At 39.1% G+C, this 23605-nt stretch overlaps 1 protein-coding gene across 1 annotated transcript in view; it reads left to right on the top strand.

Annotated features, from left to right (window-relative positions):
• Window positions 1-23605, top strand: part of DMXL1 (Dmx like 1) — a 2737735-nt gene that overhangs the window by 1735049 nt on the left and 979081 nt on the right. The window contains exon 30 of the mRNA XM_044059165.1: window positions 6131-6235. Coding sequence (XP_043915100.1) covers window positions 6131-6235 — 105 coding nt within the window. The remainder of the gene's footprint in view (window positions 1-6130; window positions 6236-23605) is intronic.

Here is a 23605-nt window from a genome sequence, read left to right as displayed (position 1 = left end):
GTCCCTTCTGTGTATAAGCTCATATTTTTGATTCCACATTTAGGTAAACTTGCTGTCTCGTGTAAGGACAGCATCCTACATCATCAACAGCATAGATTAATTTAAGAGTAGATGTAACATGACAACCCTCAGAACAGTCCAGTGCTTTGTTTAATAAAAAGAAAGCTAACTTGGCAAACTGCACTTTTCATTTAGTCAGTCATACTGGATTCTGCAGCCTTACATAGTTTTGCCACTTCAGTTTTAGTGACTTTCAACTTCTCTGTCTTAGAGGACCTTTAAAGTTGACTATCTTCTGGATACTTTTTTTTTTTACTTTCCCCCCCCTTCCCCCATGTACCTTCTAGCTGACCCTCTGCTGCTTTTTTTTTTCTTTTTTGTTCATTGTATTACCCACCCACCCCTTCACAAGTCTGGGACTGCCTCTTCTGTAGTAGGTTGGGAAGGTGATGTTAAAATACAGAGCAGAGCCTGTAGCAAAGTCTTGTATGCTGCCATGTGTGAGGGGGAATTTTTTGATAACTTAACTGTATGGATCTGCTAACATCATGAGCTTCACCACACACGTTAGTTAGCTACAGTCTTCCTCTTTAATGCCAAATTTTAAACTAAAACGGTCATGTGAGGAGTGCCAGATTGTAGACAAAAATCCTTCACCTCCCACCTGAAGTAAAAAGACTAAAAAGAAAAGCCTTTCTCCCAGTTCAACCCTCTGTGGCTGCTGTTGTGACTGAGCCGTTAATTGATCTGTGGTCTTCTGTGTTGCAGTCAGGGCTCCAGCCCTCTGATTCATGGAGCAGGGTCCCTTCACTCTAGCTGTTCAGGAGCCTCTTAAAGCTCAGTTCTAGATATTGTCATTTTTAACCTTTTTACTTACCATCTTTCAATATAAATGAATTTTAATAGTAATGACTTGGTAGCCTTTATTATCCTCTGACTATAAAATTATCCTGAACAGTCACCAAGTAATTCTTAAGTGTTCCACATGGCTTTAAGCTAAGAAGCTAAGCTTAACTACCAAGAAAACTAAACTTATGCTGTTTTGCTGTCAACAGAAGAAGTCTGAGATAACAGTGAGGGGAAGAATTAGGAGTGGGAGAAGGAATTAAAAGTGGTGACTGAGAAGTAGTCTTTCCTGTTGTTGAACATGCTATTTGAAAGTTGATCTATCCTGGAGAGGACCTGCAGTGAGATCTAGTTGTCAGTGAAATGTAATTTATGTAGGGCTTTGAAATTGGGTCTGTTTTGGTCTCGCATAGTAGTAAAAATGGGGAGTTCCAGTGTTTGGTTGCAAAAGAAGAGTAGGGAGCATCATTGTGAGTATTGTTGGATGGAGTAATTGTATGCAGGAATCTGTTAGATGTTCTGAGTGGGCAAGGAGAGTACCGAGACATAAAAGTGGCAAGGGAGGGGCATAAATCTAGATTGTATAGAGCTTTGAGGACCTGCTTCAGTTGACTGAGTTTAAGGATGTTAGAGAATTTGAGCCCCTAAAGTTATCTGATTGCTATGAATCGACAAGTCTGTGATGAGGGCTTGATATTTTTGTTTCTGGGTGCACCTAGTTCCTAGTTTTGATGTGTTTTTAATTCCCTTTTCTTGGATTTAGCAAACAAATAGTAGATTCTCCTCAGTTATGAGGCAAGAAGGTATTAGAATTAGTTTCACTAGGGTTGCCATAAGAGGATATCATAGGAGATTTGGTGATGTGGTTGTAAAAGGTTTGAGGGTAAATAGCATGAGTTTAGATTTTGGGGCATTAAGAACAAGATTTCAGTGTTTTAGCGTAGGGTTCTTCAGTTGACTTGACAGATCAGATTGCAATGGAGTCATTAGTGTACTGGATAATTGAGTCAACAGCATGCAGAGGTATGTTGTTAATAAAGATGTTAAATGGTAAAACACCTAGCATGGAACCTTGGTGGGACCCTACAGCAGTATGTCAGACGGTTGATGGGCAGTTGTAACCATTTGACAAAGTGTGTTCTGTTGAAATGATAAGAGCCAAACCGGAAGAGGAGTGGAGAGGCCTATTTCTGATACTTTTGGGAAGAGATTATAAGAAGAAGCAGTATCGGAGACTTTTAATAGATCTAGATAGACTGCTGCTACTAAGTTATTGTTATTTCTGTGATGCTGAATGGTATCAAAGAATGAAAGTAGTGCAGTGTCAATTCTATGAGAGGGACAGAATCCTTGTTGAGATGGTGATGGAAGTGTATATTCAATGTGAGGTATTCAGTTAATTGACTGACTATGCATTTTTCAAATATTTTAATCATTGCCATTTGTAAAATATAAATGTGGGTGCTACAGTAACTTGTTAATGTAAAACTTGAGCATTTTATTGAAAACGAGGCAAGACAGCCATACATTATGCATGTATGCCCTAACTTTACAGTTTTATGGGGGAAAACATGGCAGTACGTGGTTGAAAAAATACTTGTGGTATGCACATGTTCTACATTAACGCAGTAAATTTATGCCATTTAAAAAAGACCATTTTACTTTTCAGAACATATATTTTATTGAAACTTGTTGCATGCACACATTTTACACATGTAGTACATATGCATGTCATTTAATGGGATAAAAACAGACCAGTATATGGTTCAGAAAGAACATTTTATTGAATTAAAAAAGGTATGGGTCTACTGCTTTGTCAGTATACACTGTTTATATTACTGTTATGCATATCACTTCTGCTTTGGAACAGTGAATAAATATGATGTATGAGTGTTATATTTTTTCTTTCATTTTCCTCCAAGAACTGCAAAAGCCCAGTAAATCTGCATAATTTTCATGATAAATCATCTTTTCTTCTGTATAGTTAAACTTAGCCATTCAGACTCCTTGGGTTACAGACCACTACAGCTACAAGAAACTTAGAACAATTTTGTTTAGAAATAACAGTACTACAAATCAGGAGGTATGCATATCTGACACTGAAACATGCATGAAATGTCAAATTTACTGTATATAAAAAAGTGTGATTTCTGCCCTTAGTACCCATTTACTATCCTTTATCTCTGTGGGTTTTCTCCAGGTATGCTAGTTTATTCCTCCATTTCTCAAACAATAAGCTCATTTATTGGATTCAGAAACAGTTTATATTAAATTTTAGCTTTTCTTTTTGACAGAATTATGGTTGAAAGGTCTGAGGTAGACCATTTCACTTAATAAATTGAAAAAAAAAGCCTTAGTACAAAGATAAACAGAAATACCCATGTTCAGAGTTGTAAGCCATACTGTTCCAGAAGATCAAACATGTTAGAACAGCATTCATGTAAAGTAATATAACACAACTTTATTTTAGTTGATACATTCATACAAACATATGCTTACAAGTTTCAACAATATACAGGTGTATTCAGGCAAAGGATTTGATGGTGCATATTAAACTTTCTCTTGTGTGCATTTAACCAATCAGAAATTGAAATCAAATAATTACAATTTTCAAGTTCCAAACACTGTTAACCACTTAAAATGTAGCAGAAATAGTTCACACCATGAAGTCAGTGTTCTGCTGCACAGTAATTATTACATTTAAATTCATGATGTACAGGTAAAGAAACATAACTTGTTAGGGAAAGAAAATGTGAGCAGAAAGAAAAGGGAAAAGAAAAAAAACACCCAGATATTAGAGAGATACCTGTGCAGACAACAAAATTCTAATTGCCACATTAAAAAAAAAAAAAACGAAGTAAAATCTTTCAAGAAAAATTACACTGATACACTAACAGAAAAACATCAGTCATATAGTTTTCTCGATTATGCTTATGGCAGTCTGCTAGTCTTCTCAGATGTCCATAGATACAGAACCACAGCAGCAGCAAAGTAGAATTACACTTATTTTAGGGAATGTTGGTGGAAAATAGATGACCAGGATGATTCAGTGTTTTTTTTTGTTTCTTTAAGTACTACCACTGTCCCTTTTCCTTCATTTGGCAAGCACTTCTGTAGGCAAAAAAAAGCTCCAAGGTGAAACAGAGTTGAGGAAGGGGGAAACACCCTGGTTTGACTCTCCAGCAGCTTTCTGATCTGCTGTTCGTTCTACAAATATCAGTCTTGCAGATCTTTCAAAATGCTCAAATACAAGTCGGTGTGGAACAGATTTTACTAAAGCATGATACTGTCCATAGAACCGTTTGCTGTCAAAGCCACTCCTGTAACATTTTGCTCCAACAGTTAGTAGAACCAGTACTGTGCAGACCTCAGAGAAAACCTTTTTGATCCCCTGATGCCTGACAAACTAAGCAACACACTGCATATACATGCACTAATCAGCAGCAGGCAGCTTGCACATGTTCCTAAGGAGCATTCTTTTTAATTCCTGAAATGGCATTATTACAATATGTACATACACATTGACAGGGGCAGTCTGTACATAGCGCTGATTGAGGCTGTAAGATTTACTTTGAGTTCATTGCACATATATTTTGGGAGGTGGACTTGAGAGTTGTAGCTTGTCCAGAAGAGACGTGGTTTGCACACATTTGGATTAGCGACTTACCCATTTTACATTATTGCATTCAAGGATATGAATGAGAAAGAGCTTGCCATGGCCGTCATTATGCATATGCCAAGGCAGTGATCCTGAATGGGATAATAGTATGCACATAGTCATTGAGACACTTCATCTGTATGTATGGATAGTTTAAAGGTTTATCAATTAACTTAGAAAATGCAGATCATTGTGATTTTTGAAATGGGAGGAAAACAGTGTATACAGAAGGCACAGCTTGTGCAAAAAGAAAAGGAGGCCCAAATACTGTTTGTGTGGCAATTTACAAGTTAAGTTAAGATCATTTAAATTCAGTAGAGACATTTTTAACTATGTATTAGTACCTGTGCTTATTTTGAAATTGTTCTGAAATCCAACAGTTCTTTTGCAGCAAACATGAGTATCTGCAAAAGTGGCGTAAATTTTAATAAACCGAAATAGTATAACATTGTTTCACCCTTTTCTTCTCAGTCAAGTGAGTAATACTCGAGCCTGAATAACTGTGTGTTGCTGGACTTTCTGCAAAAAAAACACACATTTTCTTACTCTCAGATGTCAGACTTGTTGAAAGGTTTGATTGTTTTGTAACAGATACATAAAATGAGCTCAAAAAGAGAAATGTGATTTGTTACCAGCATATGTTCTTTAGACTTTTTTAAACTATGTATGTGGATACGTATTGGTAAGTTAGTCAGAAGTGGACATTTAATTTTAAATATTCTAATGGCACTTAATTTTTCTGTTCCTGTGATCTGGACAGTCTTCACATATTCATAGTACATAATATATCTTTTCATCACTTTTGTGGGACAGTTGCATTATTGGATTTTTTAAAGCATTTTTAGAAATTTGTCTGATGCTGTTGCTTGATTGCTGGACATCTAATGGATGATTTCTAGACTAGGTGGTTCTCTAGTTTCTCATTTTGGTGCGTCACTGTTCTGATCTTGATGGGTTGGCCACGGTGGTGCAGCGGTTAGCGTTGCTGCCACACAGCGAGAGGTTCTCCGGTTCGATTCTCGGCTGGGGTGCCTTTTGTGCGGAGTCTGCATGTCCTCCCTGTGGTCGTGTGGGTTTCCTCCGGGTGTTCAGGTTTCCTCCCACATCCCAAAGACATGCAGTAGGTGGATTGGACACACTAAATTGGCTCTAGGTGTGAGTGTGTGTGTGCCTTCTGTGGAAGGTTGGGTGCCGGGCTGGCAACTCGACACCGTAAAACTCTACTGCCAGTCATGAGCGGACAGATGATCCACTGTGGCGACCCCTAACCGGGAAAAGAAGAAGAAGACTGTTCTGATCTTGGTGGGCCATTTCCAGTGAAAAGGAATATCACAAGGTGCGTATGACTGCTGTAAAGTTACCCGAAAAAAATAGGTGTTCACAGATTTCAGATAAGTGCAAACTTACAGTGTTGTAAAACAGACTGTTGAGTATTCATGTCATACTTCTGACTATACTAAATGTATTTTCTAAGTTTGATTATATTTTTTAAACTTAATTACACATCAATTAAGACACTGTTTCTGTTATGTTACTTCAGTAATTCACTGTTTATTTTGCTGGTAAGAGATGATTGCTATCTGTGTTTCTGATAATGCTATAAAGCTATGTTTTCTGTTTTGGCAGGAAAGCACTTTCCTATTCCTAGCCCACATCAGGTAGTAGTATTCTCCATGGAATGCGTGGGGTTTTCCAAAAGCCTTAATGCCATCAGTTCTCATAGCCCTTCCAGTCCAACAGGCAAGATATTAGAAATAGATCTGGGCATTAGCCTCAGTGTATGTATTGTGTGAGCATAGATAGTAGCACAACCAGTTGGCATTGAAGTTTTTTTTTTTTGGAATGGGTTATTTATATTTTTCACTCTGATCTTCTATGTCTTTTTTTTTTCAAATAATATATGCATTGGTTTCCCATAAACATTAAAATGATGGATTTCTAAATGTTTGTCTGTTGGGGTGGTTTCTCAAAGTGGAAGCTGAGTGAAATAAACAGATTGCTAATCTGTGTGCTATTGAAATAGATTATGAAATTGGTAATACTTTATGTGGCAGCACTAAAAATGATTTGCACCATGACTGCTTTTTCACCTCTAAAAAAATTAACACTATAATCAAAATGAGTCTCTCTGAAAGAGGCTCTTTTCCTCAGCTTACATTTGTGTTGAAGTAACATCTTGTCATGAAACCTCAGCTGCCAGCTAGAGCTACTCTAAAAGATGGATAAAAGTGTTTTTAACTTTCTCTTTTCATTTGTTAGAATGACCTGTGTTCGTTACTTATTTTGCTCTTTTTTTTTTAGGCTGATGTCATTTTTCAAGCTTTTTGGTTGTATGCCTCTACTTTCAACATGCTTAAAGCTCATACACTTAAGTCAATATTGCTGTTCAGCCTCTCCATGTATATATAGTGCTGTGACACGTATGTTTAGGTTACTAGCTCTTAAAAGCTAGTAGTCTTTGATAGTGATCATCTTCTGAAAGCCATAAATACAGTGCTAGAACATGTTGCAGGGAGTATACTGTTCACTGTTGCCCTGTGAACTAGTAGCAACAGCCAGTTATCTTCCAGGAAGCATATGGAAAAGTACATTAACTTCCAGCATGCCAAATGGGAAGTTGCATGTCTGTTTTATTTTTTTTTTTGCTATATATACTTATTCCTTCTGCTTATTTTTCTAAGTCGGAGAAGTAGGTTATTGTCATCCAGCAGGAATAGCATCCTTTTCTATATCCTGCATCAAGGACATCTGCGAGCCACTTAGGACACCCTTCCCCATCCAATTGGTCCTAAAGTGCTAGTCGGGTCAAGAGACAACTAAGGTAAGCCTGAGAGGCTGAAAAATATTCTGTTGCTTAGCAAAATGTCCAACTTTTTTCAGCTAACAGAGAAAAGGAAAGGTATTGATGGTTGTTTGGATCATAGGAGCATAGATTTCAATGTCCATTGAGGGCTCACTGGCTCATGTTCTTTTTCCTTTACCCCACCCTCTGAATAAGCTGCAGAGTCTACTTGGCAAGCAGCTGTTTTCTTTCTTTTTTTTTCATGTAACAAAAAATCCTTATGCCTTCCCCCTGTATTATGCCATTCTTTGACTGCTTTGATGATGCTACCTCTCCATCTTTTTCTTGCCCTTGTGTTTAAACTGACTCATGAGTAATCTTCCTTCTGTCTGTGTTGAGTGATCCCTAAATGTTTCTGCCCGACAGCTGCCTGATTCCTTTCTTCAGCGTTGTGTGTATTAAGTTCTTGCACTCTTTGATTATGAATTTTGATGAAGACAGTACATCACGTGTATTTTCCTCCTGTGTACTATCTTTTTCATAGGTATTGCATATGAAATCTTAAGAACTGTGCATACCATTCTATATAATGTCATAATGCCAGTCAGTGAAAAAGGTTAACATTTTCTGTTGCTGATGTCTCTTCTGTGTGTTCATTTAATCTGCCTTATTGCTTTATCACACTGCTTTTTACATGTAGATTGAGTACTCTTAGGACCTACCTGATATGTACTACTACCACAACTTGTTTCCCATCTCCATTATTTTTTATTTAATTTTGGGTACTAAATATTACATTATTCAAAATTGACTAGCTTTGTCACAGTTGTTACTGATTTTACAGACTTCCCTTCTTTCTTGATAATAAATTTGCTTTGGAGCAGTTCTGTCCACCTAAGCTTGGAGGTTCGTTTCTGTGTTCTCACCCCTTACCAGCACTTTTTAGAACCCTTCTGTATCAGAGTATCACTAATAAGCTAATCCATCACTTACTTCAATACTCCTCCTACCTGCAAGTCCGGTTCTATCATTTTCTTCACTTTAAAAGATTTTACTTTGCTGCTGTTTTTATTGTCCTGACATAGCATAGTTTTCTGCTTATGGGGGGTTAGTCTCTGTCTTGCACCATACTTCTGACTGAATCCTGGAGTTGTTGGTATATTTGTGCAACAGCAGTTAGCTGTTACCACATTCTCATTATACGAAGCTGAACAAGCTGTTGAGTGCCATCACTATCCAGAAAAAGAATTAGATTTGCTAATATTTATCCATTACTGCAAATATGTTTGCTTTTTGCAAACCTGGCCAGTGGTACAGAGAGAGAAAGCCCTTACTACACCCTTGTCAACTGTTTGACTAAGAGGTAGGGGTGCTTGAGGGACCTGGCAAGGAATGATGAATATGAGCTGCTGGCATCATTTTGCCCATTTTTGGGCAAGGACACTTGCATGAGTGCAGGTGTATTGCCTCTGGGAAGAAGCCTAGAAAGCCAATACTGTACATTGTTGAGCCACTGAGACAGGATGTTAAGCCCAAGTAATAGCAGAAATTCACCTTCCAAAAGCAGCTGTATCTGTCCATGCCACCTGCCAAAGGGCTTGATATAACACATTCCATAGAATCAGGAGACTAGCCAGCACCCTTTTTAAGGGAATCACAATTCTGGCTGCTTTACTTTAGTAGCATTCATGATGATTTTGTGAGCGACATTGTGCTCTCATGGCACAAAAAGCCCATTATTGACTGTGTGACTTTCATGAGAAGAGTTTCCTGACAGTGAAAAAAGGTGCTCTGTGTTGCACATCTTATGACAGCACATACTGTTCTTTGTTCTACTTTGATTATTTAACTGATTTACATTCTCAAACTCCTGAAAAGCTGGCTTTGTGGCATAAATGAGTGGAGCCCACCTTAGTGTAACGTAGGTTTGATTTATGGCTTTGAATACCAGAAGAGCCAGCCAGGGTAGTATGAAAATGAACAATGGATGCAGCTTGTCCATCTCAGAGCTGAAGAGCAGTTGAAAACCATACAGCTCAAGCAGCAGTTAAAAACCCTACTGCTTAAGCATTACCTGTCAGATGTCAGTAGCTCAACCTTAGCATAAGGGATAAACAGGTGAAGCAAGGCCTCCTGCTTGGAGTGCAATACACTCTAGGTAGGATAAGTTTGCAAAGGATTAGGAGTGAGAATTTCATTGCAATCCATTATCACCTACAAAGCACTGACAACTGATCCATTAAAATTCCACAAAAAATACAAGCATCTTTTTTTGCGAGAGTAGGGCAAGTCTTCTTGCACCCATACACCTTCCATCTCTGAACATACGAAGTCTAAACATGGCCCAATGATGGAGGAAAGAACAAGCTTTGCTGCCACTGTCACCCAATCTGTAGAAGTAACACATTGACACAAACACAGTCATCAGTCCTTTCATATACAGAAAAAAAACAAAAAGTAGCTGTTTTTCCAGAGGGCAAGTCTCATGCAGACTCCATACTCCTGCACTTACAAGCAGTCACTGTAAGCAAACATTTCTTTACCCGGCTGTTAAACATTCTTAATGCAAAATATTGTCTATCTTGATATTGAATGCTGTAGAAAGCTTGTTCTTATTTATAAAAAAAAAAAAAAAAAAACTGCTGTAATTTTTCAATAATTTGAGGTTCATTGAAACAAGGATCATTCAACTGCAGGGCTTCTACCAGGGTTGTGTGTGGAGGAATGCACTTGTCTTGCACTGACCACAGTTGTTGGCTGATCCTTCCTCTGTTTCTCTCTACAGCCAGCACTTTGTTAGAATGAGATGAATGAAAAAGTCATTTGGAGAGTAGTTAACTTAGATAGATGCTGAAAGGAGTTGTAAGGAAAAAAACACTTCACTTGTTTCTCTCTCTTGCTCTAGGATTATGAATTTGGCTAAGAATGTAATTTTAAAGGGCTTAAAACTAATTGTTTAAAAAATAGGATCTGATGTTATCCATGTCTTCATTCGTCACTGCAGGGACTTGGATCTGACATCGGATCCGAGCTGGCAAAATATACAACAGATGGATCCAAGGCTCTGGATCCTCCCTCTCCCATAATGCCCTGGTGCTCTCTAATTCCCTGATCTCATTTGCCATGCTTATGGTGCAGACACATTCCTCCTGGCTGTGGCTAGCTAAGTAAAACTTTTCAATCTTTGTCTTAAAAGTCTTTCTAGTTGGTAGTGTTTTATTGTAGGGTAGTCTAGTTAGTTATATTTTATAGTGTAGATCCTCCCTCCCCTTAGTTATTCAGTTTTAGTTCTTGAGCTTTTGCACCCTTTTTCGTCCATTAGCCATTAGTGCTTTCATACGTTGTTGTAGTTTAAGTGAGGGTCTTAGTGTGTGTGTGTGTGTGTGTGTTTTTGTTATGTCTGATAAACCTGCTGGATTTAAAGTGCTCCTCATGCAGTTGGAAAATGCGTTATTCCGATACACACAAGGAGTGTGTTTATTGCTTGGATGCTCTGCAACTGGAGGGTGAGTGCGACCTTTGTGCCGCATTTAACTCCAGGGCTTTATCGGAGCACCGTAAGAAGTTGCTCCTTAAGGGTCTGGTGCAAGGGGGTCCTTTTGTTTCTCCCCTAAGGCTTCCTCTTCAGACCTGAATAGGAAGGCCCCGTCCTTGCTAGTTGTCACCAAGAAACCGCGGCTGTCAGATCCTAAGTCCCCGGATCCAACCCCAGTGCGGTCTGCCTTGGATCCGAGGTCCTCTGAGCTGGAAGCTGCAAAGTTTTTGGTGGGATCCAGGTTCTCTCCTGTTCAGAGACCCTTTGATCTTACCAAAGTGGGGCTGGCGCAGATCAGACTAGTTCATCTGATCTGGCCCCTGAGCTATCTAGGACTTTGGATCCAATAGAATAGTCTGATCATTATCTTGAAGGAACCTCCAGTTCCTTCCAACTCCAAGCAAAGACTACCATCGGCTCAGAAGCATCGGATCTGTCACCGGAGCCTGACAGTAGATTAGGAAAGTCTCCTTCCAAGTCCACTCACTCCTCTTCCTCATCTAGGTCATCTAGGAGTCTTCTGCCCTCAGACATGGACAGGATGATGAATGAGTTTTCTCAAGGCCCAGATAGTTGGATCTTCTACTGCCCATCTGGCCAGGGGATACTCTTCCCCTCCAACTTCTCATTCTTCTCATCCAACCCCTTTGGGTTCCAGGGATCAGGAAGTTTGCTTACAGATTCGGACAAGGCCAAGTACTACTCCTTTCTTGTCCCTGCGAGAGGGCCCTGGCATATTCTGTACCTCCACCCATGAAGCTGGGTGAGCTCCATGCTGGAGCAGTCAGTGCTAGCTGGGGGGGGGGTCTGGTACCATCTTTTCAGACCAATCCCATCCTCTAGGCACTACTTTGTCTTTCAGTAGCTTCGGACTGTTACCTGGAGGTCAGGAGGTGGTTTGCAGGCACGTTCCTCCCCTCCGGGGGACTTCACCCTCAGACATGGAGGATGGGCGCACTTCCAGCCCTTTGGCTTTCCGTGTGGTAGAGAAGACCTTCTCCAGGTCTGGAGTTTTCTCTGCTGCACCTCCAGATCCCTCCCGGCCCCTGTCTACCGTGGCTAGCAAGATGCCTCATCCTGTCCTGGGTCAGCCCTCCTGATTGAGTCTTCAGGGAGTTTCCTCCCTTCTGGGAGTCCCTGTCTCTTCTGAGTCCTCCTCGTATCCCCGATTGGAGGAGGTTCATTGTAAGAGAAAGTGCAAGAGGGAGGCACTTGGACTCACCTGCGGAGTCCCTCACTGAGGATACAGACCTCAAGGAAGGAGAAGAGTCCCCCAGATCTCTGCCCGATAATGTCTCCTTTGGAGACATCCTTGCTGTCCTAAAACAAAAGGATGGATGGTCTTCCCAACTCAATCTTTGGAGGAGTCCGTATTTCTGAAAGCCTTTGGAATGGTACTGTCTACCTCCTGGGTATCCCTCCCCTGCTGATGAATTAGTGGACTTGATTGCCAGCAGGGCCTGGAAGGAGACTGACATGGTGGAGCCTGTTCTAAAGAGACCCGATAAATTTCTTAGCCCCCCCCCCCATGAGCCATTTATTGGAGAGTAAAGGTGTACCAGTCGATGCCACCGTGACTGCCACCGCCATTAAGAAGAGGCTAGCAGAGCAGCCCATCCCCAAACAGGGAATTTCAGGTGACAGACTGTTTTAGGAAGCAGGTGTATGCCTCAACTACCTTTGGGCTGAGGATGACTACCTATTTGGCATATTTTATCTGCCTCCAAAGGGATTTGGTTCAAGAGCTGTCCTCCTTCCTTGCAGAGTTATTGCCAGAGGAGAGAACCTCAAGCAGGTGTCTCCCAAGCTTGCCACTCTGACCTCTTTGGTGAATTCTTCGATGAGGCTAATTTCCAACGCTGCGGAGGCTACCTCTCGAGTGGCTTGCATGGGCATTGCCTTGCGACATCATGCCTGGCTATCCTTCTGTGGGATCTTGGAGGCCTTTAAGGCATCATTTACTAATGCCACTTAGATGTTTCCACTCTTTTTGCACCTTCTGTGAAGGACACGTTGACCCGCAGCGAGTAAGAAGGGAAAACACTGCCTGTGGTAGGAATCAAACTTTTGCCCCCCCCCAGATGTCCTTCTCAATGACCCAATGGGGGACCAGAAAGATGTGGTTCCGTAAGGCACAGTCTCCCTTTCAAGATGCTCTGGATGGCTCCTCTTTCAGAGGTGGGGGGGGGTGTTAATGAAAGATGACACCCTTGTGGCAGGGGGGGGGGTCTGCAAAATCAGGGCTACAAAGAACCCTTTTCTGAGCAGCCCTTTCAGTGCTCCTGAAGCTTTGCCCTGCTGCTCTACCAATCTTTTCCAGAGGCTACTTAATTCCCTTTACAGAGCTCCCTCCAGTGACAAGTTGTTTCCCCGATGTTCCACCCAGTCAGAGGGAGTTGGCCCTCAAAGAAGTTCAAAAAGTTCTTCTAAAAAGAGCCATTCAAGAGGTCCCAGCAGGACAAAGAGGATCCGGTGCTTACTCACATCTTTTTACTGCCAAAAGAAGACAGGGGACCTACGTACTATTTTGGATCTCCGAGAGCTCAGACTTTCACTCAAGAAGTCAAAGTTCCAGATAGTCACTGCTCAGTCCATTCTACCACTATTATGCAGGGATGATTGGATGTACTCAGTAGATCTCCAGGATGCCTACTGTCACATCAAGATAGGCATTCCAGGAGACATCTTCGCTTCTGGTTAGGGGCCAATCATTATCAGTTCAGAGCCCTACCCTTCGGTCTCACCACAGCCCCCAGGGTGTTTACCAAATGCATGGGAGTGCACTCTTTGCCAGCTTTCTCCAGTAAATTCTAGACCCCTGTGCCTTTTTTCTGTACACCTAATTGCAGTCATCCTTATTGGCAAATCTTTCTCCATTCTCATGTTGGGTTAGTTCTTAGAATAATTTCTGCAACTTTATGAATATATTCATTTTGGTTATTCTTCTCAAGGAGCCCCATCTAAAATACTGCACTGTCCTTGCTTCTGGACTCCCACCCCTTGTCGTCATCCCTTTCCACTTTAAATTTTAATGTTCTGCTTGTGTTGTGTGTCAGCGTTAACCATGTATCTTTGAAGTATCCCTTCAAATCAGTAATCTTAAAACACCTTGTTCTGTTGGGAGAATCATTTTATCCCATTTAACTCTTGGCCTGTTCCCTCTCAGTTAAATTCCGTCAGCTCTATATTATTGTCTACAACTCCTCTGGCTGATAAAAATATTCCTGACTAGTATATAAAAGTAGAGGATCTAAAACATTTTCAGTGCTTGTATCTTACTATCCATGTTTATAAACATGAGCTTCTAGTTTTTCTTTCTGTATTATGTTTTGTTTATTCTCTTCCCACATATCCTTAGCTGCTATAAAAGAAACCTTTTTAATCTATACTCCTGCATACTTCAGTATGTAAACTTGGGTATTGCTGAACCAGTTTGTGTAGAAGTACATCATTTTCAGCCATAACTTTTGTTTTATCTTCATTAATTTTATATCCTAAAAAGACTTCAAATTGTCTCAAAATGTTCTGTAACACCAAAATGTCTTTTACTGGATATATCAAGGGCAAAATATTTGCAAATAAAGCTGACTTCTCTTGATTACCATACCAGTTGTAGCTTTGAATTTCTGAGTCCCTTATTTTCTGGGGCAGTGACTCTAAATATAAATCCAGTAGCAAAGAGGAAACTACACTCATGCTTGGTACCACAGTTTAAACGCAACTTATTAGAGAGTGAACCAACCCAATGTATTTATTGCCTCGCATCTTGCATATTTCTTTCTAATTAACCTTAATATTGTATTAGAGAATGCAAATGCTTCCATTGTCCTACTTATAAAATCCTGTTTAATGCTTTCTCTGTATCAGGACCCAACATCAACAGCAGTTTTTTCTTCCATTTTGCTTCCCTCTAGATGACCATTGTTCTGTTAATGTTAGCGGATGTTGGCCTTCCCTCCAGAAAATCACATTGATCCATATCTATTAATTTTGGCAATACTTTTGCCATTCTTTTGTCTGCTATAGACATAAATACTTCATAATCATGGTTTAAAATTGAAATGATTCTGTCTGAAGCTGGGTCTGACAGGTCTTTACCCCCTTCAGGTAATACAGTCACCACAGCTTTCTTCCAAGATGCTTCCCTTCCTTTTAAAATACTATTAAACAAAGTCTTCTAGATCTTTATCACTTTCTTCCGTCCAAACTTCCAGAGGAATGCCATCTGTTCATGGAAACTTCCCAGTAGATTGATTGTACAAAGCCATTGTTCTCTCATTTCCTCATCTTAACTGTTATTTGTTGAACCTTGTCTTTCTCTAACCTTAGCAAGTGCAAATTTTCCATAAATATTTCATTTGTGCTCGCTCTTGGTTTCCACATTCCTCTGCCTTGTATAATGTTTCATAAAATTTCCAAAATATCTCTTAATACCTGCATAGGATCTCTGGTTATTTTTGTTGTCATAATCTCCTTAAGTTTGACAACACCCCTTTCTTTCTGTTGCATAATTTGTGCTAAATGCTTTTGTGCACTGCAGTGATCACAAAAATTAGTTGCTTAACAGTAATCTCATGTATATTATGCAAATACTCTTGTTATTTTTCTGTTTAGCACTCTACAATTTCCCTTCTTTTTTTCTGTCAGATTCTCCTTATTTTGCAATACTTTAGCCTTTGTCAGCCCTTCTGAATAGCTCCTATTATTTTTGAACATAACTCTTGCACTTTTATTTCTACTCTCTTTTAAAACTGCATTTTCTTTTTATTCCACTCACTAGTTCTAAAGAAATTTCTGTCTTCCGTACTAACTCTCAAGTAAGTTTTACTATCCATTACCCTGCATTTTTATCTTTGTTTTTGTGGGTACATGAGATGTAATAGGATTTGGATGCATGTTAGAGCTTTCAATTAAATGCGCAAGCTTCTATGAGATAAGATTTATGTTCATTCTAGCCCAGTTATTGTACCTCGAGGTATATAAATTCTGTTAGAGCTCCTACTGCTGAATTTAGTGGCTACCTTAAAATTAAAGCCCTGCACTGTACTATTAGATACATTTTTGCATAATATAATTAGTATACTTTTACACCCCACTCATGTCCCAGCAGCCCAAAAACAGAGCACTTTATTAACTTAAACTTGCTAGCCTCTACTTAAAACTAAGCACTTGTTTACTTTAATGTCTTTAACATATGCAACAGTCAATGACTCCCCCAATTAAAATACTTGACTGCACGCTATACAAAACAACTTTTAGCTATAACATGCAGTTTATATCATGAAATGTTTTGCACAAATACTAATAAGAACAAACATTGTTTTGCTTTGTTTCAGTTTTTTCCCTTTAGTGTCTTTATAAACATTAATAAAGTTGGTTATATGCTTTACAGTCCACCCACAATTTTAACAAGATCAACAAATTTCTAGTCTTTCTCAGCCCTTTTTCTTGCAAAGCCATATTTCACAAATGTTCCTGATGCTGTATAGTCTCATTTATTCACCAATTCCAGTATTTCTGGTCATCTTCCTGATCATCTCCATCTCCAGACTCTGGTTCAAGTTCAAGAATACTTCTGATTGTTTGTCAACTCTGAACTTTTATCAGCTGAATAAGAAGCAGATTCCTCTTCTGCTTGCTTAGCTCACTTTTTGTTGGATAAACTTTATTTTATCCTTAATCTGTTCAGCACACAAATGTCTTTGATCTGTCAGTAAAAATATTCTGAAGACTGCTGGATACAACAGCTTTAAAATAACGCCTGCCTCTCAACATTCCCTGATTTTAGAACAATATTTGCTTCTCTTTTGCTTGTTTTTTTAAACACCTTTATTGAGTAATCACAGGCAAAGATACAGTTATATAAAAGAAAACAAACCATGTTAACATGTTCACCGTTACAAACATTATATCACTTATTTTTATACAATTATCAGTTCAGCATTACATAAATTGATCAGTTTCTACCAGCCCTTAAATCTCACTTCTCCAAAAATTTATTCTCCATATATTGTTCCCACAATTTCCATTGTTTTCTATGTAATTTCATGCTACCCTTTTCTAAAGATCCTATTTACAGTTCTTGTATGTTGCAATGTGTACTGCTTCAAATACAGTTGGTTTAGACTTTGATTTCCTTTTTCTAGTAACTGCTTTTTTGGCAGCCACCAAAATTAAACTTAACAAGGTCTTACTATGTTTAGTCAATTCAGATCATGTATCCCAGCTCAAAAAAAAATAATTTCCTTTGTTATACCCATTTACATACCCAACTCATTACACTCCCAAAACATATGTTCCCAGTTACTTCTTTCTTCTCTCATCTGCTTGTACAATGAATAATCATTTTCCACAAATACTCTGCTGTCTCAATTTTTTAATACATTTCCTTTCTGCCACAGTTTAGTCAGGATCAACTATTTCTGCATTTATGATTGCATTTTTACTGATATAGGTCTTGTCTGCATTGTCATGACCAGGTTTGGTTCCTAGACTCGATGTGCATTTTCAGTTAAAAAGTCCTGCTGATGAACACCAGTCCACTTACTTATTTGTGCTTCCACAAAATGAATACAGTCTGTTCTTCCAGTTTCTCTGGTACAGCAGAAAATCTGTGGTTTTATCTGCACGCTCTGTCATCTTACTTCACTATTTTTGAAGCCACTCTTCCTGTGATGCCTCATACTCCACTGGCCTTTTCTTCATTTCATCCTTTGGATTTTTGCAGTTTTATTATTTCATTCAAATAGCTAGTTTAAAAAAATGACTGGTGGAGACTACAGATACAAGCAAATACAAGTCTCTCCTTTTCTTCTCTACCTCCAAGTCAGTTGATAACTACGGATGACACAGATTTTGCTTGGGGGAGAGTTCCCATGGGGATAAAGGTGCAAGGCCTGCAGTATTCATAAGACAGACCAAAGCACATATAAATAGAAGAGTTGCCATCTAAAGTAATCAGTGCTCTAAAATATCTTCATCTCTGGCCCTCGAGACCTCACCAGGTAGTTACCAACAACACCACTGTGATGTGATACATAAATAAGCAAGGGGCCACAAAATCACACTCTCTATGCAAGCTGGCTGGGATTGCTTGGAAATTAGCTCTTCAGCACTCCAGCCTTCCAAACATCTTGTATTGTGTCAGTGCAAAACATAGTAGACAAGCTGAGCAGGACCAGGACAAATCCACAATGAGTGGAAGTTGAATGAGGGGATTTTCCAGGAATTGATTCAGTTTTGGGGGAATACCTGAGGTAGATCTGTTTGCCTCCTTTCAAAACTGACAACTCAACAGATTCTGTTCCAGGACTCCATGCAAACAGGCCTGGAAAACAGATTCTCTTGGACAGGAATGCTCCTTTATGCATTTCCACACTTTCCACTGATATCCAAGGTAATTCTGAGGATTCAGAAGGCCTCTCCAAAAATAATTTTGGTGACCCTGTTTTGGCACAGGCATCACTGGTTCTCCCTTCTTACCAATTAGCCAAGGGCAATTACCTTAAGCTTCCTCACAAGCTGGACATAACTTGCACAAGATGGGAGAATTTGGTGCACCCAATTCTTAAACATCTTCGGCTAACTGCCGTGATGATTCACTTCTTATGCCTTTTAAGCACCTCTTTTCAGAGGATGTGCAGCAGGTACTAAAGGAGGAGAAAAAAAGGCTACTAGAACATCTAATATTGGCAAGTGGAAGGGAATTTCTAGTTGATACCTAGCCATTAACCAGGACCCTCTAAGGGCTTATGTACCACTGGTGCTCAAATATTTGTGAAAGTTACTAGCCTCTGGCCTTTCATACTCCTCTGTCAATGTACATCTTGCATCAATGTCATCATCATGTCTGCCCATGGATCTTCCACGTTCTTCTTTGTTTTTGGTAAAACAGTTTCTGAAAGGAGTGTTATGCCTGAAACCACCATGCAGACAGATTGCATCTTTGTCTGATCTTATCGACACCTATGCGGTGTGGAATGTCGCACTTCTAGCAGCATGCACACAACTTGCATTCCTGGGCATTTTCTGAAAAACAAATTTAAAAGCACTAGGCTGATCAATGTAAATATTTTGTGTACAGTAAGTTATTAAAACTGCTCAAATAGCAATGCTATCAGTAAGAAGTATTCCTTACAGTGATAATACTCAGTGACTTCTAAGTCTTTCCATAAATACTGTAATGTATTATAATGTACACAAGCCCCAAATTATATTTTTTGCTAAAAGTTCATAAATTTTCATATTTTTGAAACTGTACAACCTAGACACATATTGTTAGAACATTTTGTTAACCAGACATAAGCTTTCACATGACAGAAAGAAATTCTTCTCTGAGTGCATGTTAGATATTTACAGAAATCTGAAAACAAGTGCTTAATTGTATAATTAGCAATAAAAATAACACTAAATATATCTTAAGATGTGTAACTTGCAGTGCAAATTTCAGGTAGTTTTTTTCAACAACATGTAAGGTTTCACCTGATGTCATGCAACATTTTGAAGTCACTTGTTTTTTGACATATTAATTACATATGGAAATATTTATTTTTGTAATTACTGAAAAGCAGCTAGCAATATATGCGGTATAGTATGATATAAATGGACATTGACTGTGAATTTCCCCATCTCACACCATGACATATCACCATACCCCTTAATAGCATGTAGTGCTCTCAGTTATGAAAATATGAACACAAATATGAAAAAAATGAGTAAGTGAATGACTAATTTCTGTCTTCTTAAATAACTCATATCATTCCTACTACCCATTATTTTCCACTCTTTTTAAGAGATAAGTTTGAAATCACCATTGTCTCGTGTTTCCTTCATTAACAGGCATCTTTGTCTGTTTCAGATCATGCATTGTTAAAAATCGCTGTTAGATGTAGATGAAAGCTTTCAATTTAATACACATATGTTTGTGAAATATATTCTCTCTCCAGTCTAGCCCAGTTGTACCTTGGGGATTAAAGGAATTCTGTCCTGAGTTCTTATTACTGAATTCATATTTTCCATATCAAACATTCTCATATATTTCTTCAGAAATCTACCCTGTTTTGTGACATTTTCCTTCCAGTACATTCTCACTGTTGCAAGTCGAGTTCCATTTCCAACCTGTAAATAATGATCTCTGCTGAAGGTTATTTCCCACAACATTTTATTAAGCTCCATAATATGAGTTTTTGATGAGAGATAAATACATGCAAGTATATTCCTCCTTCTCTGCCTGTAATCCCTTACTACCACAAATCTACTGTCATTGTCTTTTCATCCTCTACTGTCACTATTGGAGCCCTTCTAGCAGTCAAGATTATTATGTCCCTTTCCCTTTGTCCCTTGAGTTCTTTTGAATGTCCTCCCTGAAATCCTTTCTTTCTGAAATTTACTTGTTCATTTCTTTCCAAGTGTCTCTCTTGTATTATTGCTATTTGCACCCTATACTCAAGTTCTTTTTAATGTTTATTTCCAGCTTTTGGCTTTTATGCACACACTGATATTTGGCAGGCTGATTTCTTATGCAATTGTTTATTCTCATCTCCATTTGAAATTGTCACATTTCAAGACTTTATGCTTCAGTGAAAACACAGAGAGAGAAAAAGAAGATTTTTCAGAACTCCCATCTTCTTTAAATTTGTAACAAACAAACAAAACTGTGTACATTTTAAAATGAAACTTACCCCTTTAGATAGTAGCAGTTGGTGTAAATTGATGATTGATGGTCCACCCACAGGTCAGTCTTTTCTTTCTTGTTATAGTGTAAAGCCCTGGATACAGTACAGTTAATACAAACTAGCATAAACATCAGTTACTGATAATCTCTTACCTTACTTTTAAAATAGTTCTGCATTCCGTACAAGAAACCGCTTTAGAAATATAACATGTAGTTTGGTTTATCATCAGAACTGCAGTTGATAAACTACGATGGTTAAAAGTTTGAATGAAAACTCATTTGACTAAAACTTCCTAAAATACAAATCATAGAAAAAAACATTTTTAACAAAATACAGTGGCCAACTCCCTCTGCACCTCTCAAACACACACACACACACACACACACACACACACACACACACACACACACACACACACACACACACACACACACACGTGCGTGTAAATCACAAAATTAATTAGTGTTGGCACACAAACATCTATAAATTTGGAGGTGTGACATGATGGGGCACTTTTCCAAATCTACACAGTCTTTGACTCACTTCCCTAGCAACCCATATCCTCAGAAATGACATCATTATGTACTTGTCTGTACAGTCCTACACTTTTTGATCATTTGTGATTCGGTGAAATGAGATGTCAGTCAAATGGTTTTCAGTTAAATTGTTTCAATCATATGAGTTCCAGTCAATTGCAGTTCTATCAAGTGACATTAAACCATGCAGTTTACGTCAGGAAATTTAGTATGCAACTGTTAATGTGGACAGGAAAAAAAAATGTTACATACTGTTACTTCTTCAGTCCTTCCATTGTCCTTCTAAACATTAATGACAGTATAGACTGTGCTTTAGAGTCCTTCCAACAGTTTAACACAGTCAGGAAATTTTAAGTCTTTTTCAGACACCTCTTGAAGAGCTACAGATGTCCTCCTTTATCACTTTTGTATAATTCTTTATACACAGTCTTCTTTATATTTGGGATAGCTTGCCATGGATAGGATAGCTTGCCATGGATAGCCTAAAGTCTGTCCAGCATACCAAAGCCTTTATACCTTCCTGGCACCTTACATCAGACTTGGGTCCTACACGAAAGATGTAAAGTGCATAATGTGACAGACACCTAATTCTCAGAGCTTCCTTGCTGCCAGTGTGAATGCAACTTCTGTAGTCAGTCTGTACTCCATTCACTAAGCTGGTTCTTCTACCAAGCCTGTTACAGGTAAGTGCCCAGGTGAGGTTGCTTCCTTTCTTTTTTTCCTCCTTGTAGTACGTTTTCATGTAATCCAGGAAGGGGAAGTGAGTTTGGGAGGCAGATTTCCCATAAAGACAGACACAAGAAGTGTATTTTTTGTTTGGATGCTATGCACAGACGTACTCAGTATGATATCCATCAGGCATTTGTCCCGAAGACATTTCACAGCCATTTGTCTTTCCTTTCTATTTGTCTGGAAAACCAGTTTCTGAAGTTATTAATCCAGGGTACCATGGTGAAATACATCCGCCTACCCCAAAGTTTGTCTGCCTGTTAAGAAGAAAGCTAAAAGAGCTTGTACTGAATATGTTGCTGTCCAGCCTCCACCAGACATCTGCCTTGGTTTGTATGAAGAACTTGAGAACCCACTGGTACTGATGCCAGTTCCCCCTACCACAACCTCGTTAGAGGCCGACACAGATCTGACTACACACATGTACACTGAGGCTGTGCATATGTGTGGTACAGGTGTAGATCAATGAATCACAGCTGATTATACCTGAAGGGCTTAGGGAGATTCCCCAATTTTTAGTTAGGAAAGATGTGCTTCTTACCCTCATTGAATTCAGGCTGGGCTCTGAGCCTCCTAGATTTATTAAAGTAAATTTTCCTTTAAAAAAGAAACTAAAAACAAAACATGTAGCTGCTGTAGCTAAGGATCCTCACAAAGAGTGGTAGGGCTTTATTCAAGGGCTTTTAACACCCTCATGACTCCAAAATCCCCACGGGGATTGTATGTCCCTTCTGCTGCTGCTCCTTGGTCATCCACCCAATCTGAGAGACCTAAGGATTCTGATTCTTCTGATGAGGAGTTGGACTCTGAGGAATCCTTAGCATGGTCCTCATAAATACACCTCCCTTTGTCTAAGGGGTTAACCGAAGAGGATGCTTGGTCCACTGATTTTCCTTTTGAGGAATTATCCTTTGGAGATACAGTGGCCCATATGACGGAATACTTTTAAGTGAGATTGTTCCCAAATGTCGTTGGCTCAAACTAGGTATTATGAACTCTTGTAAATGGACTCACCCAGACCTTTTGCAGGCCTCCTAGTCTTAGCTGCCCTGTTGGACCTGCATACAGCAACTTCTCAGGCTCCTGACTCCCAACATCTGGCCCATGAGAAGGCAGAATGATGTTATAAGGTACCGTAGGATGATAAATATTTATGTAAAAGTCCACCATGTGATCCTGCTGTTTCCATGTCCACAAACAAGATGTCCAATCAATTTCCCTCTTCATAGCTTCTGCCTTCTAACAAGGGCAGCTTGTATTATGGAGAGATGAGAAAAACGTGTATACTTCTGCTACTTTGGCTTTTAAAGCCATTAATTAGCACGCCCACATAACTAGACGTGTCCAGTCTTTTCTATCCCAGCTAGTGGGGATTTTGAATAACATGACTGATTCGAACTGTAAGTTGACCTCTCTCATTACTGAGTTCTGCCTCTCAGGTAGCGCACCATTCCATTAAATGCAGCTATGATACATCATTGCTTTCTCCAGAGCAGGTTCTGTCAAGAGGAGAATACCTGTTCCCAAATATGCACCACCAAAAAGCTTTCAGCCTTCTTCCAAAAGCAGTAATTGAAGAAAAAAAATACGACCACCAAGGCTGTAGTTAAAACAATTTAATTACAGGTAAAATAAACATAAACCCCATTGTCTTTAAGTAAACATTCAATATAAACCAGTTATTCACTCATCCTGTAAGAATATCCATTTAGTTTAGAAGACCCAAAGGCAAATCAATTAATGAGGTACCCTCCTAGTTTTTTACAAAGGTTTTAAAGAAACACTATAATTTAATCCAAAGCCTTTATCTGCCTGTAGCATTAAAATCCATTTTAATTCCTCAGT

Source organism: Protopterus annectens, chromosome 17.part0, assembly GCF_019279795.1.
Source record: "Protopterus annectens isolate FY-2018-M chromosome 17.part0, PAN1.0, whole genome shotgun sequence".
Lineage (NCBI taxonomy): Eukaryota > Metazoa > Chordata > Ceratodontiformes > Protopteridae > Protopterus > Protopterus annectens.
This window is presented reverse-complemented; position numbering and strand designations above follow the sequence as displayed.